At 47.6% G+C, this 21,410-nt stretch overlaps 1 protein-coding gene across 1 annotated transcript; it reads left to right on the top strand.

The window, feature by feature from the left end:
• Window positions 1-448: 448 nt before the first annotated feature.
• Window positions 449-11,388, top strand: PRELID3B (PRELI domain containing 3B). Its single transcript, XM_075350370.1, has 7 exons — window positions 449-571; window positions 6,002-6,170; window positions 6,437-6,526; window positions 6,667-6,737; window positions 6,926-7,028; window positions 9,114-9,257; window positions 9,623-11,388. The coding sequence occupies exons 1-6, from the start codon at window positions 540-542 to the stop codon at window positions 9,231-9,233; spliced, it is 585 nt and encodes a 194-aa protein (XP_075206485.1). The 5' UTR covers window positions 449-539; the 3' UTR covers window positions 9,234-9,257; window positions 9,623-11,388.
• The last annotated feature ends 10,022 nt before the right edge of the window (window positions 11,389-21,410 follow it).

Here is a 21,410-nt window from a genome sequence, read left to right as displayed (position 1 = left end):
GTACGGTGGCATTGTACAGCACCCGATATTCGCTGCAGTCACAGCCTGCGCCAATCACATTGTAACCTTAAATGCTGGTGCCAATTGTACCAACGGCTGGAAATGGGGGAAGGTCCCCACACCCACCTTCCCCGACCCTATAGTCATAGGAAAGCGATCATGTCACATTCCACTACTGCATGTATTGTACAAGCGACTGCAGCTTCAGCGCCTTACACCCCAATGGAGGGACGCGCTCACACAGCGGATGGTCCCCTTCCCCCCTGTGTGGCTCTTCCTCCCCGGTCTCCGCTCCGTCCTCACAGCCGAGGACAAAGAACAGAACACGGTGACACATGACCGGCACGTGAAGGTCACCTCCTGTTCCTTTAACAATGCCGGCTCCGGGGTGGGGCTAAATGACGCACGTCAGTGACGTAAAACGCAATATTGCTGTTTCTGATTGGTCGCCCTCTTTCCCTGGTCTGCGCACCGATCACACGCCCCGGTCACTTGGTGTGTGACTGTCTGGCGGGCGGAGAGACCGTATCACCGGCAGCATGAAGATCTGGACCTCAGAACATGTGTTCGAGTGAGTGTTAGAGGCCTTAGTGGTGGTGGGGTGTTCATGGCCGTCCGTGCGGCCCGGGCTCCTGACGGAAGGTTCCCGATCAAGATCCGCCGTGTAACGGACTACAAATCCCAGGACGCTTTACAAGCCGTTTTCTTATATGATAGGGGCTGCAGTGAAAGGCATGCTGGGAATTGTAGTTCTATTTTTTTTTTTTCTCGTCATCGACTTGCTTGGAATGATTCCAATAGTCATATGTGGTAGTCATTAACCCTGTATAGTAACTGATATTCTTATGTCAACCTCCATATTACTGCCCGGTGATGTCACGTGCTCCGTGATGACATCACAGGGCATCACAGATGACATCAGTGGTGGCGTTGTCACGTGCTCAGTGATGTCACCTGTGGTGCCCTCTGATGTCATCTGCGGTGGTGTCACGTGCCCAGTGATGTCATCTGCGGTGGTGTCACGTGCCCAGTGATGTCATATATTAAGCTGCATCTTTGTGCAGGACATGGATTCTGTCATTTCATCAGATGTGTGTGTATGAGGATTGCGCTTTCTTCTCAAGTCCATCTTGTGCACCTCCCTGCCCCGAGACAAAACCGATGCTAAGCATCCCAGCCATGGCGGCAATGTGCACAGCAATGCGGCACACCCGCCGTGTGCAGCGGCCGCAGATGAGAACGCACACGCTTCACTTACAGGTAATACAGCGATACTCAGACCTCACAATAGCAGGTGTGCTGCCATCAGTACACATGACACCGCACCGCAACACAATACACAACCCGGCGAACGACCACGGCTGCCTGGTCCTGTACAGAGCAACGGCGCCCATCCTGCATTAAGATCTGCAGCAGTCACTTGAGACAGACTGGTTGCTAGGGATGAAGTACCTAACGACCACTAAATGAGGTTGTCAAGAAAAGTTCTTAGCAACCAGTCTAAGTCAATAATATTTAGGCCTTTGGCTCAAGGCAGAACGGACTCTGAATTGACGCTGGCAGGAGTTACAGGGGTTCTCCAGTTTTACAAAAATTCAGTCACCAGGTGCAGTTTGTCGAAATATAAAAACCCCTTGTGCTTTTTTTTCACCCGCCCCAGGTCCGGCGCAGAGTCTCAGAGGATGTCACATTCTGTAGGCTCCATATAGAATCTAAATATAGATAATAATTTATTTATATTGCACCAACATATTCTGCAGCACCTTACAATTGAGATGCAATAGGGAGAATATCTGGCTTAGTTACCCATAGCAACCAGTCAGTGCATTTTGATGTTTGGTTGCTGTCGGTAACAATGACACTTAATAAGGTTATTTTTTTGTATAATGAGCCCCCATGTCAGTATGCGCCCACTTTTGGCACTGCTGTGTTTACTGACCTATGTGGCAGTGCAGGATGTGGAATGCCCCGGGGTTTAAAGGCCATTGTTACTGTGTTGGTATCACGTGTGTAACCTGTCAGAGCCACATTCCTTATATACCGGCCATTACTGGATCATCAGATAGTCAGTGGATGCCGAGAAGTCATTCTGTGCCGGGGACAAGGGTCTTCTGTATTATTTTGGGCTGGATTAAAGGAAATTGAATACATTTCTTTTAACAATATTTCATATTTAAAGGGGTTTTCCAGAATCCTCTGTTAACAAAAGTGATTAATAGGCACCTAACAATAAATAAAGAAAGGTGATGTGTCCCCATTGTGAAGGCAGTGACGGCCATGTGTTCTCTACTGTCCCATTCCACATCTATAGGACTGAGCGCTGTGTATGGCCATGCAGGGGAGGAAGGGCTGCAGATACTACCTGCGCCGCTGTGGAGCGCCTTCCTGCGCCGCCGTGGTGCGCCTTCCTGTAGTGATGTGATAAAGGGTATGACAAGGGTCTGTCTGTCTCCAGATGGACATAACTGATAACAGAGAGCAGTCTGCATCTTCACCGCAGGAGATGGGGGTTTTGTGTCCTAAAGTCCAGTGTCCCTATAGGAAGGTTCATTATAGGAACACTTGGTTAACTCTCTCTGAATAGATCCTTTTACTTTAGTACATACCCCCATCAAATAATTATTTTCTCACACTTTGCTGCATTGGGCCTTAATAAGAATAATAATAGCGCCAACATATTCCGCAGCGCTTTACAATTCAGGAGGATCATATACAAACAAGTAACAGTTATAGAAAATACAATATTTAGAGGGGTAAAAAGACAACCCTGCTCGTGAGAGCTTACAATCTACAATGAGATGGAGGGGGGGAGGGGCGAGGTACAAGTGCTTATTTACAATGACTGTCCAGCCATCTCAAGGAAATGGGGGATAGATAATGGCTTCCTGGACCAGTTGGCCAGAGCCTTGAGATGCATTTAGGTGCCATGGAGTTTGACGTGGGGTTATGTTCTGAGAAGTTGTAGAGGGACTATGTGAATTTAGTTCGGCTAGAGAGTGTGATAGGTCGTCCTAACAAGATGCGTTTTTAGGGAGCGTCTGAAGCTGACTTAAGTTGTGATTCATCCTAACTTCTTGGGGTAGAGCGTTCCAGAGGATTGGTGCAGCTCGGAAGAAGTCTTGGTGGCCTTTCTTCTTGTTTCCGTTTGTGTATATACATTTCCAGGAGCAGTAACAGAGGACCATATCCAGAACTGTTATTTCCAGTGTACACAAAGACGTCAGGAGAGTGGACAGGCAGAATAACCCTATAATTACAGGACTGATTGGCACATCGCATGCTGGGACTTGCGGTCCGTTGCTGGGAAGCTCCCGCCGTGCTGCATTGTTTCATTACATGTCAGAGACAGGTGGAGTTTTCTTAATGAGTCATTAATGTCTTCACCTCGTTAATCCCCACACTGCACACCGTGTCATTGTCTTCCTGGACTGGTTCGCCCGTGTCGGCATGTGGACCTTCCGGAAATATCCGCCATTCTGTAATAAATAAGAGTGTAGATTATCAGGTGATTTCATATGTAGAAACGTATATTTGGCAGTGTAAAGGTTAACAGTGTGGTGGGTGGGTGTGCAGATAGCCATGGTGGTGGGTAGGGTGATGGGGCAGCATGCCATTTCCATTAGTGCTGGAATGTTACAGGGGGAGGGTCCAGTGCCGGCCGCTTCCTCTGAATCCCGCTTTTTCCATTAGAGCATACTTGGTCTCTCCATGTGACTGTTGCTTATGTGCATTGTGTTCTCTGTTATCAGCCGTAGTATATAATTGAATTATAAAAAACTGATTACCGGGGGGAGATCTTTTTTTTTGACAAGCTCATTTATAGTCCCATTCTAGTACAGTGCAGCCATGTAAGTCTGAAGGGGCTGATAACAGAGAGCTCTTACACCACTATCCTTATTTCGGAGTGAAATGACTCAACTTGTCGGAAATGTCGCTAATTACTGTGCAGTTCCCGTATTGGAGAGGACGTGGTTTCTCGCTGTGGTCTGTTGCAGCACCCGTCTTGTAGGTTGTCCGCACATGCTGGGAGTTGTAGTTTAGTAACACCCCCCGGAGTGTGGATCAGTGGGCTCCCAAGAATCTGGTGGGCTCGCTGCAGTGCAAACATCCCTTGATCCTGTCCCCATTAACGTCTGCGGTGCTGTTCGCTTCTGGTTTTATGCACCATGTGTGTCCACAGAGAACGAATCCATTTTTGATTGGAGTCATGGATCAAAATTACACATACAGTTTACATGTCCGTGAAAACCTCGTACAGCACTCGGGTGGGATCGGTGTAATGTACTAGTGCGGTCCATGATTGATTAACATTGGAAATAATGGAATCTCATCATCCCACACATGGAAATCTCCGACCCTGACCAGACACTGATGACGCTCAGACCATTTGTTACATACATGAACTATCGCACTTGTCTGATTGAGGAGTGAGGCCGGTTTTTCATGTCGACATTCAGGTCAGAGTCCGCAATGTCCGAACCGGCCGCAGGTCTTCTAAGTGTGAGTCTGTTGGGTTCAGATCAGAAGACCTCTACTTCCCGTCCAGACTTCAGACCATAAATGTTGATCTTGTGAACCTGGTCTATGGAGGGATGTTCTCCGCTGCGGTTTTATATAGCCTGCAGAGGACTGAACGTTCAGATTGTGATACAAAGCGCCACCCTGCTCAGGAATCAGCACAGACCTGTACAGTCAGTAATTACCGTACAATGAGAGGTCATGCAGGACATTGTGCTCGGATATTTACGATGTCCCATAGAAGTCATTAGACACAATTGTCCATGCGGAACAGTTGTATCACCCTTCTTTTTTTGAGAATGAGGACTCTCATCAATCATATATGGGATATTCTGTGAATATACCATAAATAGATGAGGATGGCCCTGTAAGCCTTCAATATTACAGCTTAGATGGTGATCAGCTGTTGTGTATCATGCAAGCACACTGCCAACTAAAAACAGTGGGTGAGGGTACGTGGTGGCTGGGTGGGTGGGGGTGAGGGTACGTGGTGGCTGGGTGGGTGAGGGTACGTGGTGGCTGGGTGGGTGGGGGTGAGGGTACGTGGTGGCTGGGTGGGTGAGGGTACGTGGTGGCTGGGTGGGTGAGGGTACGTGGTGGCTGGGTGGGTGAGGGTACGTGGTGGCTGGGTGGGTGAGGGTACGTGGTGGCTGGGTGGGTGAGCGTACGTGGTGGCTGGGTGGGTGAGGGTACGTGGTGGCTGGGTGGGTGAGGGTGAGCGTACGTGGTGGCTGGGTGGGTGGGGGTGAGCGTACGTGGTGGCTGGGTGGGTGAGCGTACTTGGTGGCTGGGTGGGTGAGCGTACGTGGTGGCTGGGTGGGTGAGCGTACGTGGTGGCTGGGTGGGTGAGGGTACGTGGTGGCTGGGTGGGTGAGGGTACGTGGTGGCTGGGTGGGTGAGCGTACGTGGTGGCTGGGTGGGTGAGCGTACGTGGTGGCTGGGTGGGTGAGGGTACGTGGTGGCTGGGTGGGTGAGGGTACGTGGTGGTTGGGTGGGTGAGGGTACGTGGTGGTTGGATGGGTGAGGGTACGTGGTGGCTGGGTGGGTGAGGGTACGTGGTGGCTGGGTGGGTGAGCGTACGTTTTGGCTGGGTGGGTGAGGGTACGTGGTGGTTGGGTGGGTGAGGGTACGTGGTGGTTGGGTGGGTGAGGGTACGTGGTGGTTGGGTGGGTGAGCGTACGTGGTGGCTGGGTGGGTGAGCGTACGTGGTGGCTGGGTGGGTGAGCGTACGTCGTGGCTGGGTGGGTGAGGGTACGTGGTGGCTGGGTGGGTGAGGGTACGTCATTCCCTAAGCCCTCCAGAGAGATAGATGCCCACTCCAGCAGTTCCACTCTAATAGGGGTTCCTGTCTCTGTTGCCTTTATAATCCGTCATGTTGCTGAGCAGTCTACTGATATTGTATAGTATAGTATATACATATTGGAGCTCCTTTTCTCCAGAGTGTGGAGTAGTTGGTAAAAAATGTTTTGCTTTTATATTACAGCCACCCATGGGAGACCGTTAGCACAGCGGCTATGCAGAAATACCCGAATCCCATGAATCCAAACGTGGTTGGCGTGGACGTACTGAACAGACACGTGGACAGCGGTGGGAAGCTGCACAGTCACCGGCTCCTCAGCACAGAATGGGGCATGCCTAGCCTAGTCAAATCCGTAAGTGCGATCACTGTTTCCATCGCTCCCCTCTCGGAGCCTTGAGCGCGGGGATGTTGTGTGCCGTTCTGCTGTCCATGACCTTTTACTGGCACAAAGGAACAGCAGTGTCAGCAGAGACCCTCCATTGAAAATGCAGACTATGCGGAGACTAGAGCATTTAACTGTTTAATCACTGGAGAGAACATAGGAGCAGGGATCTGATAACAGCAGCACCTCCTCTGTCTGCTTTAAGTAATTTAATTGTTTTTTTGGGTTCTTTATAGATTATAGGGGCATCAAGAACGAAGACCTATATCCAGGAGCATTCGGTGGTGGATCCTGTGACCAAAACAATGGAACTGAAGTCTGCGAATGTAAGTGATAGCGGCGTCCTTGTACATGACATTCTCTGGATAGCTGGAGTCCAAGGTTCACAAATCATAGCTTTTATTGGCTTTTTATGTGTTAACAGCCTAGTCATAGGGTTTACTGGTGTTTTCTTCCCTTCATACAGATCACCTTTACACATATGATATCTGTGGACGAAAGACTTGTGTACAAGCCACATCCTCAGGATGACAAAAAGTAAGTCCGTGCCACGTACAGCATTATTCGTGCTCGTGTGGGAGGTTTACACCGGATGGCAAACTTTAGGAAAGACGTTCTGTTGTCTAAACTCCTACCGGCATGCTGGGAGTTGTAGTTTTATAATCACTCAAGAGCCATTGGATAACATTTACCTGACGATTGTATGTTCCTCTTTGTGTTTCCAGAACTGTCCTGACCCAGGAAGCCATCATAACGGTGAAAGGAGTCAGTCTGAGCAGCTATTTGGAGGGAATGATGGCAAACACCATATCTAGCAATGCCAACAAGGTGAGTGGTGTAATGACCTGCGTCTGGTCACGGCATTGCACTACCTCTTTGGGTAGATTGCCACACAGTTGCCTGTATTTTAGTTAATTTGGGATTACATGCCAACTGTGATCACACAACCAGAGATTATTATTATTTATTATTATAGCGCCATCAATTCCATGGCGCTTTAAATGTGAAAGGGGTATACATAATAGGGACAAGTACAATAATCCTAAACAATACTAGACACAGACAGGTCCCTGCCCGCGAGGGCTCACAGTCTACAAGGGATAGGTGAGGATACAGTAGGTGAGAGTAGAGCTGATTGTGCGGCGCTGTATCAGACTGAGGGTTACGGCAGGTTGTAGGTTTGTAGGAAGAGATGGGTCTTTAGGTTCCTTTTTGAAGCTTGTCAAGGTTGGCGAGAGTCTGATGTGTTGAGGCAGAGCATTCCAGAGTATGGGGGAGGCACAGGAGAAATCTTGGATGCGATGGTGGGAAGAGGAGATGAGAGGGGAGTAGAGAAGGAGGTCTTGTGAGGATCTGAGGTTGCGTGCAGGTAAGTACCTGGAGACTAGGTCACAGATGTAGGGAGGAGACAGGTTGTGGATGGCTTTGTAGGTCATGGTTAGGGTTTTGAACTGGAGTCGTTGGGCAATGGGAAGCCAGTGAAGGGATTGGCAGAGTGGCGAGGTCGGGGAGTAGCCGGGAGACAGGTGGATTAGTTGGGCAGCATGGTTTAGAATAGATTGTAGGGGTGTGAGACTGTTAGAAGGGAGGCCACAGAGCAGGAAGTTGCAATAATCCAGGCGAGAGATAATAAGGGCATGTACTAGGGTTTTTGCAGCTTCTTGGGAAAGGAATGTACGGCTCTGGGAAATATTTTTGAGTTGGAGGCGGCAGGAGGTGAAGAAGGCTTGGATGTGTGGCTTGAAAGATCACTGTATGTCGCTGGTACATAACAACATAATGTATGTGAATGTGGTCATTTTGAACCCCCCCCAAGGTGCCGCAACTAGCAAGTTTCAAAAATCAAAGTGGTTCTGAGGTACCCAGGAAGTTCTGTCTTTACCTCTTATCTTTATATTGAGATGTACCAGCAACACATGGCGATCATGGGCTGCATGACCTATAGAGATCAAATTTGCTGTGTGACCCAGCTTTTCTCTGGGATATCAACTTTCAGATTAGAGCTGTCACCGTTTCAGAACGCCGGATGTAGGGTCAGTACACATGATCAGAATGCCCGTCACTTCCGGTCATGCGTACTAGACCTCTCTGAAGCCAAAACAGGTACACCCTGTGCGCATGACCGGAAGTGTGGGGCATTCTAATCATGGGCACTGACATTAAGCCCGGAAGCGGTGACAACGGACACAGGTACACGCTTCACCGCTGATGATGCTTCGCTAGGCAGTGTGCATTGAATAGCATGTTATCACACCCCTGTGGGCGTACTAACATGCTAAAAGGGCGGAATGAGCGCAGGAACTAACACACTTGCTACGAATCCCTGAGCTCATTATCATATCATAAAATATCTTAAATACTTTTTCTAAAGTTCTCTTTATTTATGCTACTAGATACAAGGACAGTTAGGCATGGATTAGCAATATGCACCCAGAACTGCTCGTGGATCTGGGTGCATATTGCACCCGACAGGTTCCCTTTAAGGAGTGCCTATTCTGATAAATGGCGTTTCATAAAAAATAAAGCTTAAAGGGGTCGTCTACTACATTTAATTTTAGTCTAAAAATGGACCCATGATGGTGCCAAAATTACTGGACCTCAAATGGTCTTCTGTATTGTTGCCGGTGGCCTTCTCCAGTCTTATCTATTTTGGCATCAGGTGACATTTTGTCCAAGCCGGAAGAACACTACGACTGGTTTTAGCTGCTAAGTCCCATCGAAGCCGGATAAAACAATCAGTGGCCACTGAACAGCTAGAGTGGTCACTTGGATCCCCTATTGCCAGAGGAGGACGCAAACAGCCTAGTGTGGGGGGGCGCATGTTTATACTATATAAAAAGTATTGGACAACCCCTTTAAGTCTGGTATTCTGGGTAATGCAGCCATGTCATGTTTCTATTCTTCCAATTGCAGGGCCGGGATGCCATGGAGTGGGTTATTGGGAAACTGAACACCGAACTGGAAGATCTGAAGGCAACAACCAGAGGAGGTCTGAGGACGACCATGGCTGCGGCAGCCTTTGTAGAGGAATGATCCATCGTCATCGTCACTAGGTGTAAGGCTATGTGCGCACGTTGCGTACAAGCCCTGCAGAAATTTCTGCAGCGATCTGAAGAGCACATGTGCGCTTTAGATCGCTGCAGAAATGTCCGTAGTGAGCGCCGATTCCATGCGCTCTGCCTGCAGCTCCTCCCATAGACAGAGCAGGAGCTGCCGGCAAAGCGCAGGAAAGAAGTGACATGTCACTTCTTTTTGCGCAGCGCTTCGGCAGTAGCCGAAGCGCTGCGCTCTTAGACGCCACGTGCGCACGGCCCCTGCACAATCTCCATAGACTGTGCAGGGGCCGCAGGACGCATGCAGTTACGCTGCGCTACAAAGCGCAGCGTAACTGCATGTTTTTACGCAACGTGCGCACATAGCCTTATACTGGAAAGGCTGCAACGTCTCTCCGTGCACATAATCTATTTATTCTTATTTAAGAATGTATCTTTATTAAGTAGGATTTTTTTCAAATTGAAGCTTGGAGAGAAGTGGCAGCAGTTTGGGAACAAGTAAAGCCGGGGACCAGGCTGTGAAATGACATAACTGTAGCATGGCCTCCTCCCAATAAACCGTTTTCTAGTGTCAGCACAGTTGTGACGTTATCCCACCAGCTTCATGGCCACTGTCGGACCAAGGGTCATGTTATACCAGCACCTCTCACATCCATATCTCTAGCACCCGCCGTCTTACATGGCAGTGGTCACACTGCCCTATAACACCGCTCTGAGCATGATTCTGCCAACAGCGACACACATCTTGCATGCTAGAACAGGGGATATCACCGAACCAGTGATCAATCTCCACTGCGCATGTAGCAGAGCTGGGTTTGTCATGTCTTACAACCTTTTGTGGCAGCACTAGGTAAATGACAGTCTTAGCTCTGCTATATCTAAGAATCCATCTACTTCTAGATGCTAATTCTTACCCAGGACAGCGTTTCTGGAGTATAATCTGTATTTAGAGGTCATGGCATGATCCTGGCTTCCAGTTTTGGCTGCTTGTTCCTTTTATACAGCAGCCATAGGTGAAAAGAGCGGTGCAAAATCTGGTGGCGTTGCCCATAGCAACCAGTCATTTGCACTAAGTTATTATCAATCTCCCCACCATATGTGACCACCAGTTATATGTATCAATGACTGTCAGCCACATTTTACAGGTGACCACGTGCATTGAAGCTAATGCCTGCATTTACCTCAGCCTATTATTGTGCGGATTTGAGTACGTGCGCCGATATACTGAACGCAAACATAAGAATGTGTGAACTCTGCGCTGATCTATGACAGAAAATCTTTTACTTGAATCTTATCTGACAGGTTACGTAAAAGTTCGGGAATGTGAACGTATTTCTAAACAAAAGCTCCTGAAAGTACTATTTAGCTATGGTCCACTATATTGCACAAGGGAAACGGTAGTAGTTGTAATGGAAGGGTTAATATTTAAAGAAACCGGACTCAGAAACATTTCTTAGATCTTTTTATCAATGGTTTCATAATTACTGAATTGGAATTTCCCCCCCTTGTAGAAATCACAGCAAATTTCCAATGACGGTCCTATTCTCCTTTGTATAAGATTCATACTCTGTAATTAAAGGGGTATTCCAGTGAAAGAACATTTTATTTTGGGGGCACAGCTGATGAAAACTTGCCGAGCCCCATAGACCTAGAATTGCGACAAGCAGATTTTTGAACCCAGCGATGGCTGACTTTCTGCTTTGCGAGCCTCCTCCGGTGCTACCGTATGCCATGAAGCACTCGTGATGTGACCATGGGACCAGGGTCCTGTGAATCTTTTTGCCCCACTCAAATTTGAAATTTTTTTGGCAGTGAATACCCCTTTAAATAATTTCAGCCACCATTTTGTTTCACGGTTCCATAATAGGACATTCGCTCATCGGCGAAACATCAGCAATAATATGTTTTGCTTATTAACATCAACTTAACGGAACATTAATATCCGCTGTGGCTCGAGAAAAACCATAGATTGGTCAGGCCAATGCTGGAGGAATGGCCCATAATTGTATTTTTAACCGTCTTTGTTGCACAGTCTTTAGTATTAGTATTGTAACAGCAGTTCCCACAAATTGGTGTACCAAACAAATTTCCAGTGTAATATTAGGTGTTTTAGCGTGTGGCCTACCTGGCAGCCATTTTGTTTCTTCCTCTGTGACATGGATCAGACAAAATGGCCGCCAGTGTGTCAGAATGGCCTCAGAACTTGTAGCAACCAATAAGCATGTGGCTTTAATTTATATTGGGCATTAAGTAGAGCGCTGATTGGTTGCTATAGGCAACAAGGTTATTTCACACTTTTTGAGGCCCAATATGTCTAGTTTAGTTATTTCAAGGACATTAGGTCAGCAGAAGTGTTTTTTTCTTAGGCCAAATAGTAAAGTAGTGTTTAAATCGGTGTTGTCGACCCTCTAGCCTGCTGTGAAACTACAACTCCCAGCATCTCCTGACAGAAACCAGAGATGACGACCGCCACTCAGCCACTGGTTTGGGGAAAATGACACAATATTGTGTTTGCCTGTGTGAGAGTAATGTAACATGGCCTTACCTGTACAGACTAAAAGGGTTAAACAGAAAATGTTTTGTACGACGAGCACTCCTGAGTTTATTTTTATATTAACCTTGTTGTTCATGTTACGTATGTCATGTTGAAAAGCTAATGCCAGTAAAAACTGGAAACTGAACAGAAATGTGTCCTGTGTTTTGTTGGGCTCAAAATGGCGGCTACGTGGGAAGGACAGGAAATAGATCCCAACTCAACAAGATGCCCCCCTATTAGACCTGCGTTCCAAACTGGGACTGCCGGAGGGGCAGACATCACAAGTCGTTTACAGCTGATGCCCCACAGTCTTGGGCCACATTCATATGTCCGTATTTAAACCCTGTGTACAAAATGGCACCAATGTCACATCAGTGTGTCTGTGTGTACCATGAGTGTTTTTCACGGATGGATCATTTTAAAAAAAAAAAATTACAAAGCTTCTCCTATCCTTTTCACACGGATGGCACACGTTTTTCACAGACCCATAGACTTGCATTGGCCTTTGTCATCCGTATTGCTGGGAAAAAAATGGACATTTCTCTGTGTGTTTTACATGGACACATGGTCTGTGTAGAAACAAGGACATGTGAATAGCAGCATAGTGTGTAATTGGCACATGCTGTATCCGTGAAAAAAACGTACAACACATACCTGCCACATGGACACCTGAATGAGGCCTTAGGGGAATCCTAAAAACATTCCAGGGCATTTGATTCACCCCCTAAAGCCTGCTTTACATGTTACGATTTCGCATACGTTATCGTATGCCATTGTAACTGCCCCCCATCGTATGTGCGGCACGTTCAATTTTGTTGAATGTGCTGCACAAACGATTAACCCCCGTCACACGTACTTACCCGTCCATACGACCTCGATGTGGGCAACGAACGTCCACTTCCTGGAGTTGGAGGGACGTTCGGCGTCACATCGACGTCACGCGGCAGCCAGCCAATAGAAGCGGAGGGGCGGAGCTGAGCGGGACATAAACATCCCGCCCACCTCCTTCCTTCCACATTGCTGGCCGGGAGCCACAGGACGCAGGTAATATCTGTTAATCATTCCCGGGGTGTCACACACTGCGATGTGTGCTACCCCGGGTACGATGAACAACCTCATGTTCAATTTATGAGGAATGTACAACGTGTGTGCGATTGAACGTTTTACCGTTCAATCGCACGTAGCTGTTACACACTACAATGTACCTTACAATGCCGGATGTGCGTCACTTACGACATGACCCCGCCGACACATCGTAAGATATATTGTAGCGTGTAAAGCAGGCTTAAGGCCAGAGTCACCCTTGCGAGACACTTTCATCGCAACAGCCGCACACTTTCCTGACAGGAGCGGGTCAGCTACATAGAAATACATGCAGCCTGTCCGGAGCGTGTGCGACCGTGCCGGGTGATGAGATGTGAGACTCGTGCCGTTCTCTCAAATGTGATTCCGGCCTTAAAGTGGTAATTCAACTTCTTTTCTGCATTTGGAGGTGAACGGACCGGAGATGTCGCATCTACAGATATCTGCTCACATTTGATGCCAATATCCTGCTGTGTTCCATGCACCACGGCACTTGTTCGTGCTACATGGAACAACCCTTCATTTGGGTGTAAAGTTGCAGTAAATACCATGAAATCCAAGGCAAAGAAACTCCATCTCTATAAAAGAATTCTCTTTATTGGTTCCAGCATATACACCAAAGAAAAACACGCAACGCTTCAGGCAACGTAGGGCCATTAAAAAGGTGTACATAGTACATGTGACACAGCAGATATCAGTAGACCCTAGGCAGCTGGTCCTGCTCGCTCCTGATGTAGACATGAGCAGAGCTAGACAACTCCTTTAATCACATCCAAAAGGAAGAGAGCCCTAAACACAAACCTAAGCAGCTCGGGCCCCTTGGTGAATAAAGACCCAGGACAAGACACCCTTAATAAATAGAGGACCCAGAACTGGATCCTGAAAAAGAGACCCCAGATCTGACCCTTTTTAAGTACAGATCACTTAAGAGAACCTGTCAGCAGATTCATATGGGCAGCACTAATCAGTCACCAGGTCCGTTTTTGAAGCCATGTTTGCTTTATCTAGGGCCACGTACACACATTGAGTATTTGAGTTTTTTACCTCCCTATTTGTAAGACCACGTGCAGACGGTGAGTATTTGAGTTTTTTTACCTCCCGTATTTGTAGGCAAAACCAGGAGTGGAACAATTGGAGGAAAAGTATAATAGAAGTACCACTTCTGCATTGTTTTGCCCACTCCTGGTTTTGGCTACAAATACGGAGGTTAAAAAAAAACCTCACCGAATACTCAACATGTCCACATGGCCAAAAATGCAGCCTCTCAGAAAAAATGTGCTTTGAAAGCCATCTGGGGACTATGCGCCTTGAATGACTACCGTAGTTGGAGGCCGGTCACCAGCAAGTTCTTCTCGCTGTGCCCACTATGGCTGACAACAATCTCCTTTTGTGTTGTGTGTGTAAAACATCCATGGCTACAATAACCGTGTCCGATTCATGCTGCACATGGTTTGAGGAAACATGAATCATCTGACAGGTTCTCCTTAATAAAGCAGAAGATTGACCTGGCTTCCGGCTGTTTGCAGCTTCTCCCTATGGCATGGATCCATATTTCAGCTGATAGCAATTGTAATCTAAGATTGATAGCAACTTCCGGTGCTCAAGGCTGTTTTCTCCCTTTACGGTAGTGCAGCCATGTCCACCTGCAGGGACCAATAAGTGCATAGATTTGTGGTAATGTGATGACATCCTAGAGTTTGTGAGAACAAAAACAGTGAAATATGGTCATTTGTAAGGATCTCAGCGTTTGTGCTCACAGCCACAGTTTGTGGAATTGTAATGGCCGACCAGACTGCAGATTCTCTCCTCTCCACGTTCCTGCAGCTTGCAGTCCTTGCTCCCTGGTCCTGCATACATCATCTTCAAGCTGAGAACTGGAGAGGTGGACACTGGCCCCGGGAGGCCATCTTTTTTTTTTATGACCATTATGGTTATGACTAATGTCTGTTGGTCTTCCCATAATAATGTAATGTTTCGTTAATTACACTTCTTACATGTGACCTGCAAAGACAATTGATAATGTACTAAAATAATTCCAATAGAAAAATAGTTCCCATTTATGTAGACATTGACTTGGGATATTGGTTTTCTCTAATGGAAAAAAATGAACATATTACTGCTGTTTGAATGAGGTCTAGAACATGTGCCATCATATCAAGATGCTGATTAGACAGTATGATTATTGCACAGGTGTGCCTTAGGCTGGCCACAATAAAAGGCCACTCTAAAATGCAGTTTTATCACAGCGTAATGCCTCAAGTTTTGAGGGAACATGCAGTTGGCATGCTGAGTACAGGAATGTCCACCAGAGCTGTTGTCTGTGAATTGAATGTTCGTTTCTCTACCATACGCCGTATCCAAAGGCGTGTCTGTGAATTTGGCAGCACATCAAACCGGCCTCACAACCACAAACCACGTGTAACCACTCCAGCACAGGATCTGAACATCCAGTATCTTCACCTCCAAGATCATCTGAGACCACCCACCTGGACAATTGCTGCAACAAACTATTTACCAAAGAATTTCTGCACAAACTGTCAGAAACCCTCTCAGGGAAGCTCATCTGCTACTCACCATCCTCATCTGGGTTTGCACCTGACTGCAATTCATCAATGTAACTGACATTAGTGGGGAAATGCTCATATTTGATGGCATCTGGCATGTTGGAGAGGTGTTCTCTTCACTGATGAATCCCGGTTTTCATTGAACAGAGCAGATGGAAGACTGGCAAATAGTCGTCACATTAGATACTGACTGGTATTCTGACCCCCTTGGATCCCCTCAATACTGTAAAACTGCACATATTAGAGTGGCCCTTTTTTGTGGCCAACCTATGTCGGACCCCCGGCCGCAGGGGATTGAGGCAAGGTGCTTGAACCGGTCAAAGAGGATGGTCAGCTGCCTGGTCCTATCACCAGTCCGGGACCGAAGGCACAGCGGGGTACACGGACCCTAGGTCGGGGAGAAGCTTCAGGCAACCTGGCAATTAACCTGCGGAGAACGGCACCTTCATGGACTGTTCCCACTAGCTCCAGAATCGGGACACTAGCGCAACGAGGGGGATAGGGCCTTCCATACAAGCAGCCCACTAAAATCCCAAGCGTGAGCCCTGAGAGCAGGCTCCCACACTTAGCCACAGTGGGGAGCGGGGCCTGGCAAGTTCCAGACTACCAGGCCACTACGGTGAATTTAAACTTTGTGCCAGGAGGCAGGTCACGGACCACCAGGCAGCACTGCAGGGGACGGGACCCGGACAAGCTCCCCTTTGAGCGGCAGCGGCACCCAGAGACTTGGTTTACCCGGTTGTCAGCGTCTGCTTACTGGCTGAGTGAGTACATGAGTGAGCTCCCTATCACTGCACCCAGTATCATCATCCAGAGTCCTGGGGCATACGCCCACCTGTGGAGGGTAATGACAACTTGCTGCCCCATTCCATCACCCCAGGTACTCCCAACGGCAGCGGCGGTACTCCCAGTGTCTTGCTAAATTCTCCTAAAAAGGGGCTGAAAGCCCGTACTTACGAAGCACTCACTGATATCCTAATCAGGCACAAATACTAAGATTCTTTATAGCAAGATATTATTTATTTTAATAGCACATGAATAATTAATGGTACATAGGCATAAGCACTACTTTATAGTCATAGAATCTTATACAATAACAGAAATATGCATCAACATTACCATATGTTGTAGGATTCCTTCCTCATCGGAAGGACTCGATTAGTGAGAAGGAAAACAACCCGGCCTATGCATCACAGGTGCAGTGCGTCCACTTTGAGCGTCCTGGAAATGTCCCTGTCTCACTAAGCAAGCCCTGTATTTTTACACCAAACTTTGTACATTGTGGTGTTGTGTGCACGGAGTATTGCAATTGGTGACCAGCATGTGATTGCTTATTCATGGTCATGTAACCTGACCACATGCTGCTGTGGGCACTAGTAGCTTCCTGCACATGTTGCTGGCTTGACCAATGGTTTCCTGCATATGTTGAACTGTAAGTGTTCCTTCCTCATAACAGTGGTTTGGTCAAGACCTACTTAACACGTACTCTTCATCATGGTGAAATCAGGTCAACCAGAGGACACCTCTCTGATACTGAGTTTGGATGGATCAAATAAGACCTGTGATCACTATCTTTTGATTAGGATTCCTATCTAATCACACTCATTCTTCAGTCATATCACATTGGTATCACACCCAGTTACCGCACACCACGGGTGGCGTCACAAACTATAGCTGCCCTGTAAATATCCCCCTTTTACTTTAGAGTGTGGTCCCTAAGCCCCCGGGTCTGGAGACCCTCGAGCCACAACGGACACTACCCCCGGATCCAAACGGTTCGATCCGCTGCTGGGGCGGCACATTTTCACACCGACTGTGTGTCCGTGTGGTGCATACGTGTGTCCATGTGCTCCACACATAGACATGCCCCGTTTTTCTCTGGCAGCACGGGTGTCACACGGACCGCACACTGATGTGCTCCGGGTGACATCAGTGTGACATGTACCGGAGAAAACCACTTGTCTGTGAAATAAAATGCTTCTCTGTACTCACCTGTCTCCACCGCTGATGTCTCCAGCGCTGCTGTCACTTGCTTCCGACCCCCGCTCATTATGCTCATTGTATATGCACTGCACCGAGGACCGGAAGCAGCAGTGCCGGACACAGCAGCACCATGGACAGGTAAGTTCATGCTGTCCATGTGCTGTGCGGATGTCACACGGATAGCACACTGACCGCACACGATGAACACACACACAGACCTACACCATGGATCGTTTAAAACGTGTGTTTTGCACGGATGTGTGAAAGAGGCCTGAAACAGATTTAGAAAAACTTGTGAACCATATTTGAGAGAAAAAGGCCTTTTGTGTGCATAGAAAAAGTCTTAGCTCTTCGAGTTCAGCTCATGAAAAATGGGAGCAAAAACAAAAGTGTTAGGTTTTTTTTTTTTCAGTGTGTGTTATTATAAGTCAATACGCTGTTCTAGTGATCTGGTGATTGGGTAGTTCATGCCGTCAACAAAAATTGTGATACTGCATGGGGAATCAAATGTTTTAACGATCTTTCTTCCCCATTTTTGTTGGTCCAAGTGAATGGGATCACTCATGGAGCACCGTTCAATTTGTATACAGTCAATTTAGTGTGAGTTACGTCTTGTGTACAAGAATGTATTTTTGGTCCAAGTGTAATCCATGAAAAAATAAATCGCACTCAGACCAATGTTACTCAATGGTGGCAGTGCAGATGAACAACATTTTTCACTGACAGATTCAATCTATGAAAAAATTGCAGCCTGTACAAGTTTCCTTTGGAGATCAAATTGCACCCGCCCATTCAAGTCAGTGAAAAAAATCAGACAGTACTCGGATGACATCCATGTGCGATCCGATTTTCATTGACTGACAGAATGTAGAATGTGAAGAAACTTTTTTTTCTTTTCTTCACTTCCGAGAAAAAAGGATCCCACTCTGATCAGTCTGCTGAGCATACAAGGGGCTGCTGATAAGTCTTTGGCTTTACCCAGAAAGAAACGACATCGGATGATGAAACTTTACATTTATTCCATATACTCTCCACTGATGTCAACACACTTCTTACATCAGTATTCCAAGTCCTGTAAGCCTAGCAAAAAGAAGGATTTCGGTGGTGTCTCAAACCAGGCATCCGTAGCAGCCACGGCATCAGCAATGGTGTGAAGTTTGCTACCTTGAGGTGTTTCTTCAGGTTTGGAAACAGATGATAGTCGGAGGGAGCTAGATCTGGTGAATAAGGTGGGTGGTCAACCATCTTGAAGCCCAGCTCAGCTAGTTTTACCGTGGTCGCTTGTTCAGTCTGAGCGGATGCGTTGTATTGCAGGAACAAGATTCCTTTGGGCAGCTTGCTGCACCTTTTGGCCTTCAGAGCTGCCTTCAATTGGTCCAAAAGTTCAATGTAATACATTGCATTGATGGTGGAACCCTTTTGAAGGTAGTCCACTAGCAGCATGCCCTCCTTATCCCAGAACACAGACACCATCACCTTAGTAACTGATTTTTGCACCCTGAATTTCTTTGGACGAGGAGAACCACTGTGCCTCCACTCTTTTGACTGCTCCTTGTTTTCAGGGTCATACAAATAAATCCAGGTCTCATCCATAGTGACCAGTCAATCCAGCAAGTTCTTATCAGTCCGGAAACGCTGACAGATGGACCGGGAAGTTTTCACTCGCATGCTTCTCTGATCTGTTGTCAAACATTTGTGAACCCACTTTGCAGATAGCTTTCTCATGTCCAAATGTTCATTGATAATAACACAAACACGTTCACGGGAAATCCCCATGATGGCTGCTATTGCTTTAGCTGAAATTCGTTGATTCTCCAGTATGAGGTTGTGCACAGAATCGACGATCTGCGGAACAACACCCACTCTCGATCGTCCAGGACGTTCCTCATCATTGGTGCCGAAGTGGCCCATTTTACATTTGGCAACCCAGTTCTTAACTGTGGAATATGAAGGGCATTGATCCCCCAATGTCTGCGACATACCATCATGAATATCCTTTGCGGACTTTCCTTGCAGAAACAAGAATTTTATCACTCCTCTGCTCTCAGTTGCTGTGAATATCGCATTAGACTCTGACACTTTGTTTTCCATGTGCATAGAACACTGTTGCCATAAGCAACAAACACATAGAAACAAAAAAAGATCACAAAGCCAAAAACTTATCAGCAGCCCCTCGTAATCAGACTGTGGTCATGTGTGCAGGATGTTATTGAGCAGGAGGAGGTGATCAGGTTGATAGACGTTTTTGTAGGAAAAGTTTCAGCAAACTTTGTATTTTATTCATTGAAAACCCAGGTGTTTGTATACATGAGTCCAGTGGGCGGTCCTTCTGAGTGATTGACAGGCCTCCCTGTATGACTGCATGCAGAGACAGCTGTCAATCACTATTAGGACCGCCTACTGGACTCGTATATCATTACCAGAGATCTGAATATTTTCCCTTCACGCCCATCACTGCGTCCATCTTCTTCTCCTCGCTGTCCCCAGATTGGCGGCCTGTACACCGGCACAGCTTCCCTTTAAAGTAGAAAATGTTTGTAAATGGATAGTGCTTTTTTTAATACAACCCCCATTTTCCCAATAACTTACACATGCCGCAGAGACATCATACATAACACAGTGCACCTGCATACCTCCCAACCGTCTCGGATACAGCGGGACTGTACCGGATTTCAGCGGGTGTCCCGGTGTCACGATCGTGAGGCTTATTGTCCCGCCCGTGGCTCCGCCCACCCGCTCTCCCCGTCTGACTTTCTCCCCCTCCTAATGCACATGAGCAGAGCAGAGCCGAGCGCTGCTTCACTGCTCTGGCTCTGTGCTGCCGCTGTTATGGGTGGGCGGCAGCAGCAGCACTCTGGCTGCCGGCACTTTAAATCTGCAGCTCAGCGTGCACTCACTGCTCACTGCTGGGCTGTTTGTGTACAGAAGTGCATCTGTGGGCAGAGCTACCGAGCAACATGCTGAGCTCTGTCCACAGATAAAGAGACTGCAGGAAGAGGAGCTGAACACCAAGGAATGCTGTATGTGAACCCCCACCTACCCAACCCTCTCCTCACCAACCCAACCCTCTCCTCACCAGAGCTACATGCCTCCAGTCACCCCCCTCACCACATCTGTATGGCCGCCTCACCAAATTTGTATGCCCCCCCACCAGATCTATATGCCCCCCAGCACACCCCAGCTCTGTATGCCTCCAGCCCCCTCCCACCAGATATGTATGCCCCAGCAGCCCTCTCCTCACCAGAGCTATATGCCTCCAGCCACCCCCCTCACCAGATCTGTGTGCCCCCCAGCCCCAACACCAGATTTGTATGCCCCCAGCCTCCCCATCGGAGCTGTATGTGCCCCCAGAGCTGTATAAGCCCCAACACCAGAGCTATATGCCCCTTAGTAATATCTATGCTACCAGTAATTTGTATGCCCCACAGTAAAGTGTATTTCCCACAGTAAAGTGTATACCCCTTAGTAACATGTATGCCCCTCAGTGAAAAACACAGACATTCTTCACTGATGTGTTAAACACGCACATGTCCCTTCATACTCCGTGATTCACGGCACACAGTGGTTGTCCATGTGCAATCCATGATACGTGATCCGTACTCCGTGATTGCACATGGACATATACTCACCTGCCCCCGCTCTTGCTCTCCGTGGTGCTGAAGAGTCCCGCAATTCAGCATCCAGCCACCGCTCTCTCACCTCTGCAGCTGCTTCCGGGCCGGCTCTGGCTGCATAAATGAATATGCATGCCATAATGAACCAGCCAGGAAGAAGCAGAGAGCGAACTCAGCATCGCTGGAGAAGGTGAGTTGAAAAAGATTTTTATTTTAAATGTCCGTGTTTTTCTGGTACGTGTTTCACGGATCACACCATAGTGTGGTCCGTGGGACATCAGTGATGCCAGAAAAAAACGGACATGTTTCTGTGCGGCAATCACAGATACGCATGTACGCCGCACGGAGACACGGTCAGTGAAAAATCACTGTGTGTG

This window comes from Anomaloglossus baeobatrachus, chromosome 5 (genome assembly GCF_048569485.1).
Source record: "Anomaloglossus baeobatrachus isolate aAnoBae1 chromosome 5, aAnoBae1.hap1, whole genome shotgun sequence".
In the NCBI taxonomy this organism is placed as follows: domain Eukaryota; kingdom Metazoa; phylum Chordata; class Amphibia; order Anura; family Aromobatidae; genus Anomaloglossus; species Anomaloglossus baeobatrachus.
This window is presented reverse-complemented; position numbering and strand designations above follow the sequence as displayed.

What these genes read in the sequence shown, in the direction of transcription:
- PRELID3B (XM_075350370.1), top strand. Translation starts at nt 540, where the DNA reads ATGAAGATCTGGACCTCAGAACATGTGTTCGA. An exon ending in CATCCTCAGGATGACAAAAA is followed by an intron (nt 6,738 to 6,925) that starts GTAAGTCCGTGC and finishes TTGTGTTTCCAG; the next exon opens with AACTGTCCTGACCCAGGAAG. An exon ending in TATCTAGCAATGCCAACAAG is followed by an intron (nt 7,029 to 9,113) that starts GTGAGTGGTGTA and finishes TTCCAATTGCAG; the next exon opens with GGCCGGGATGCCATGGAGTG.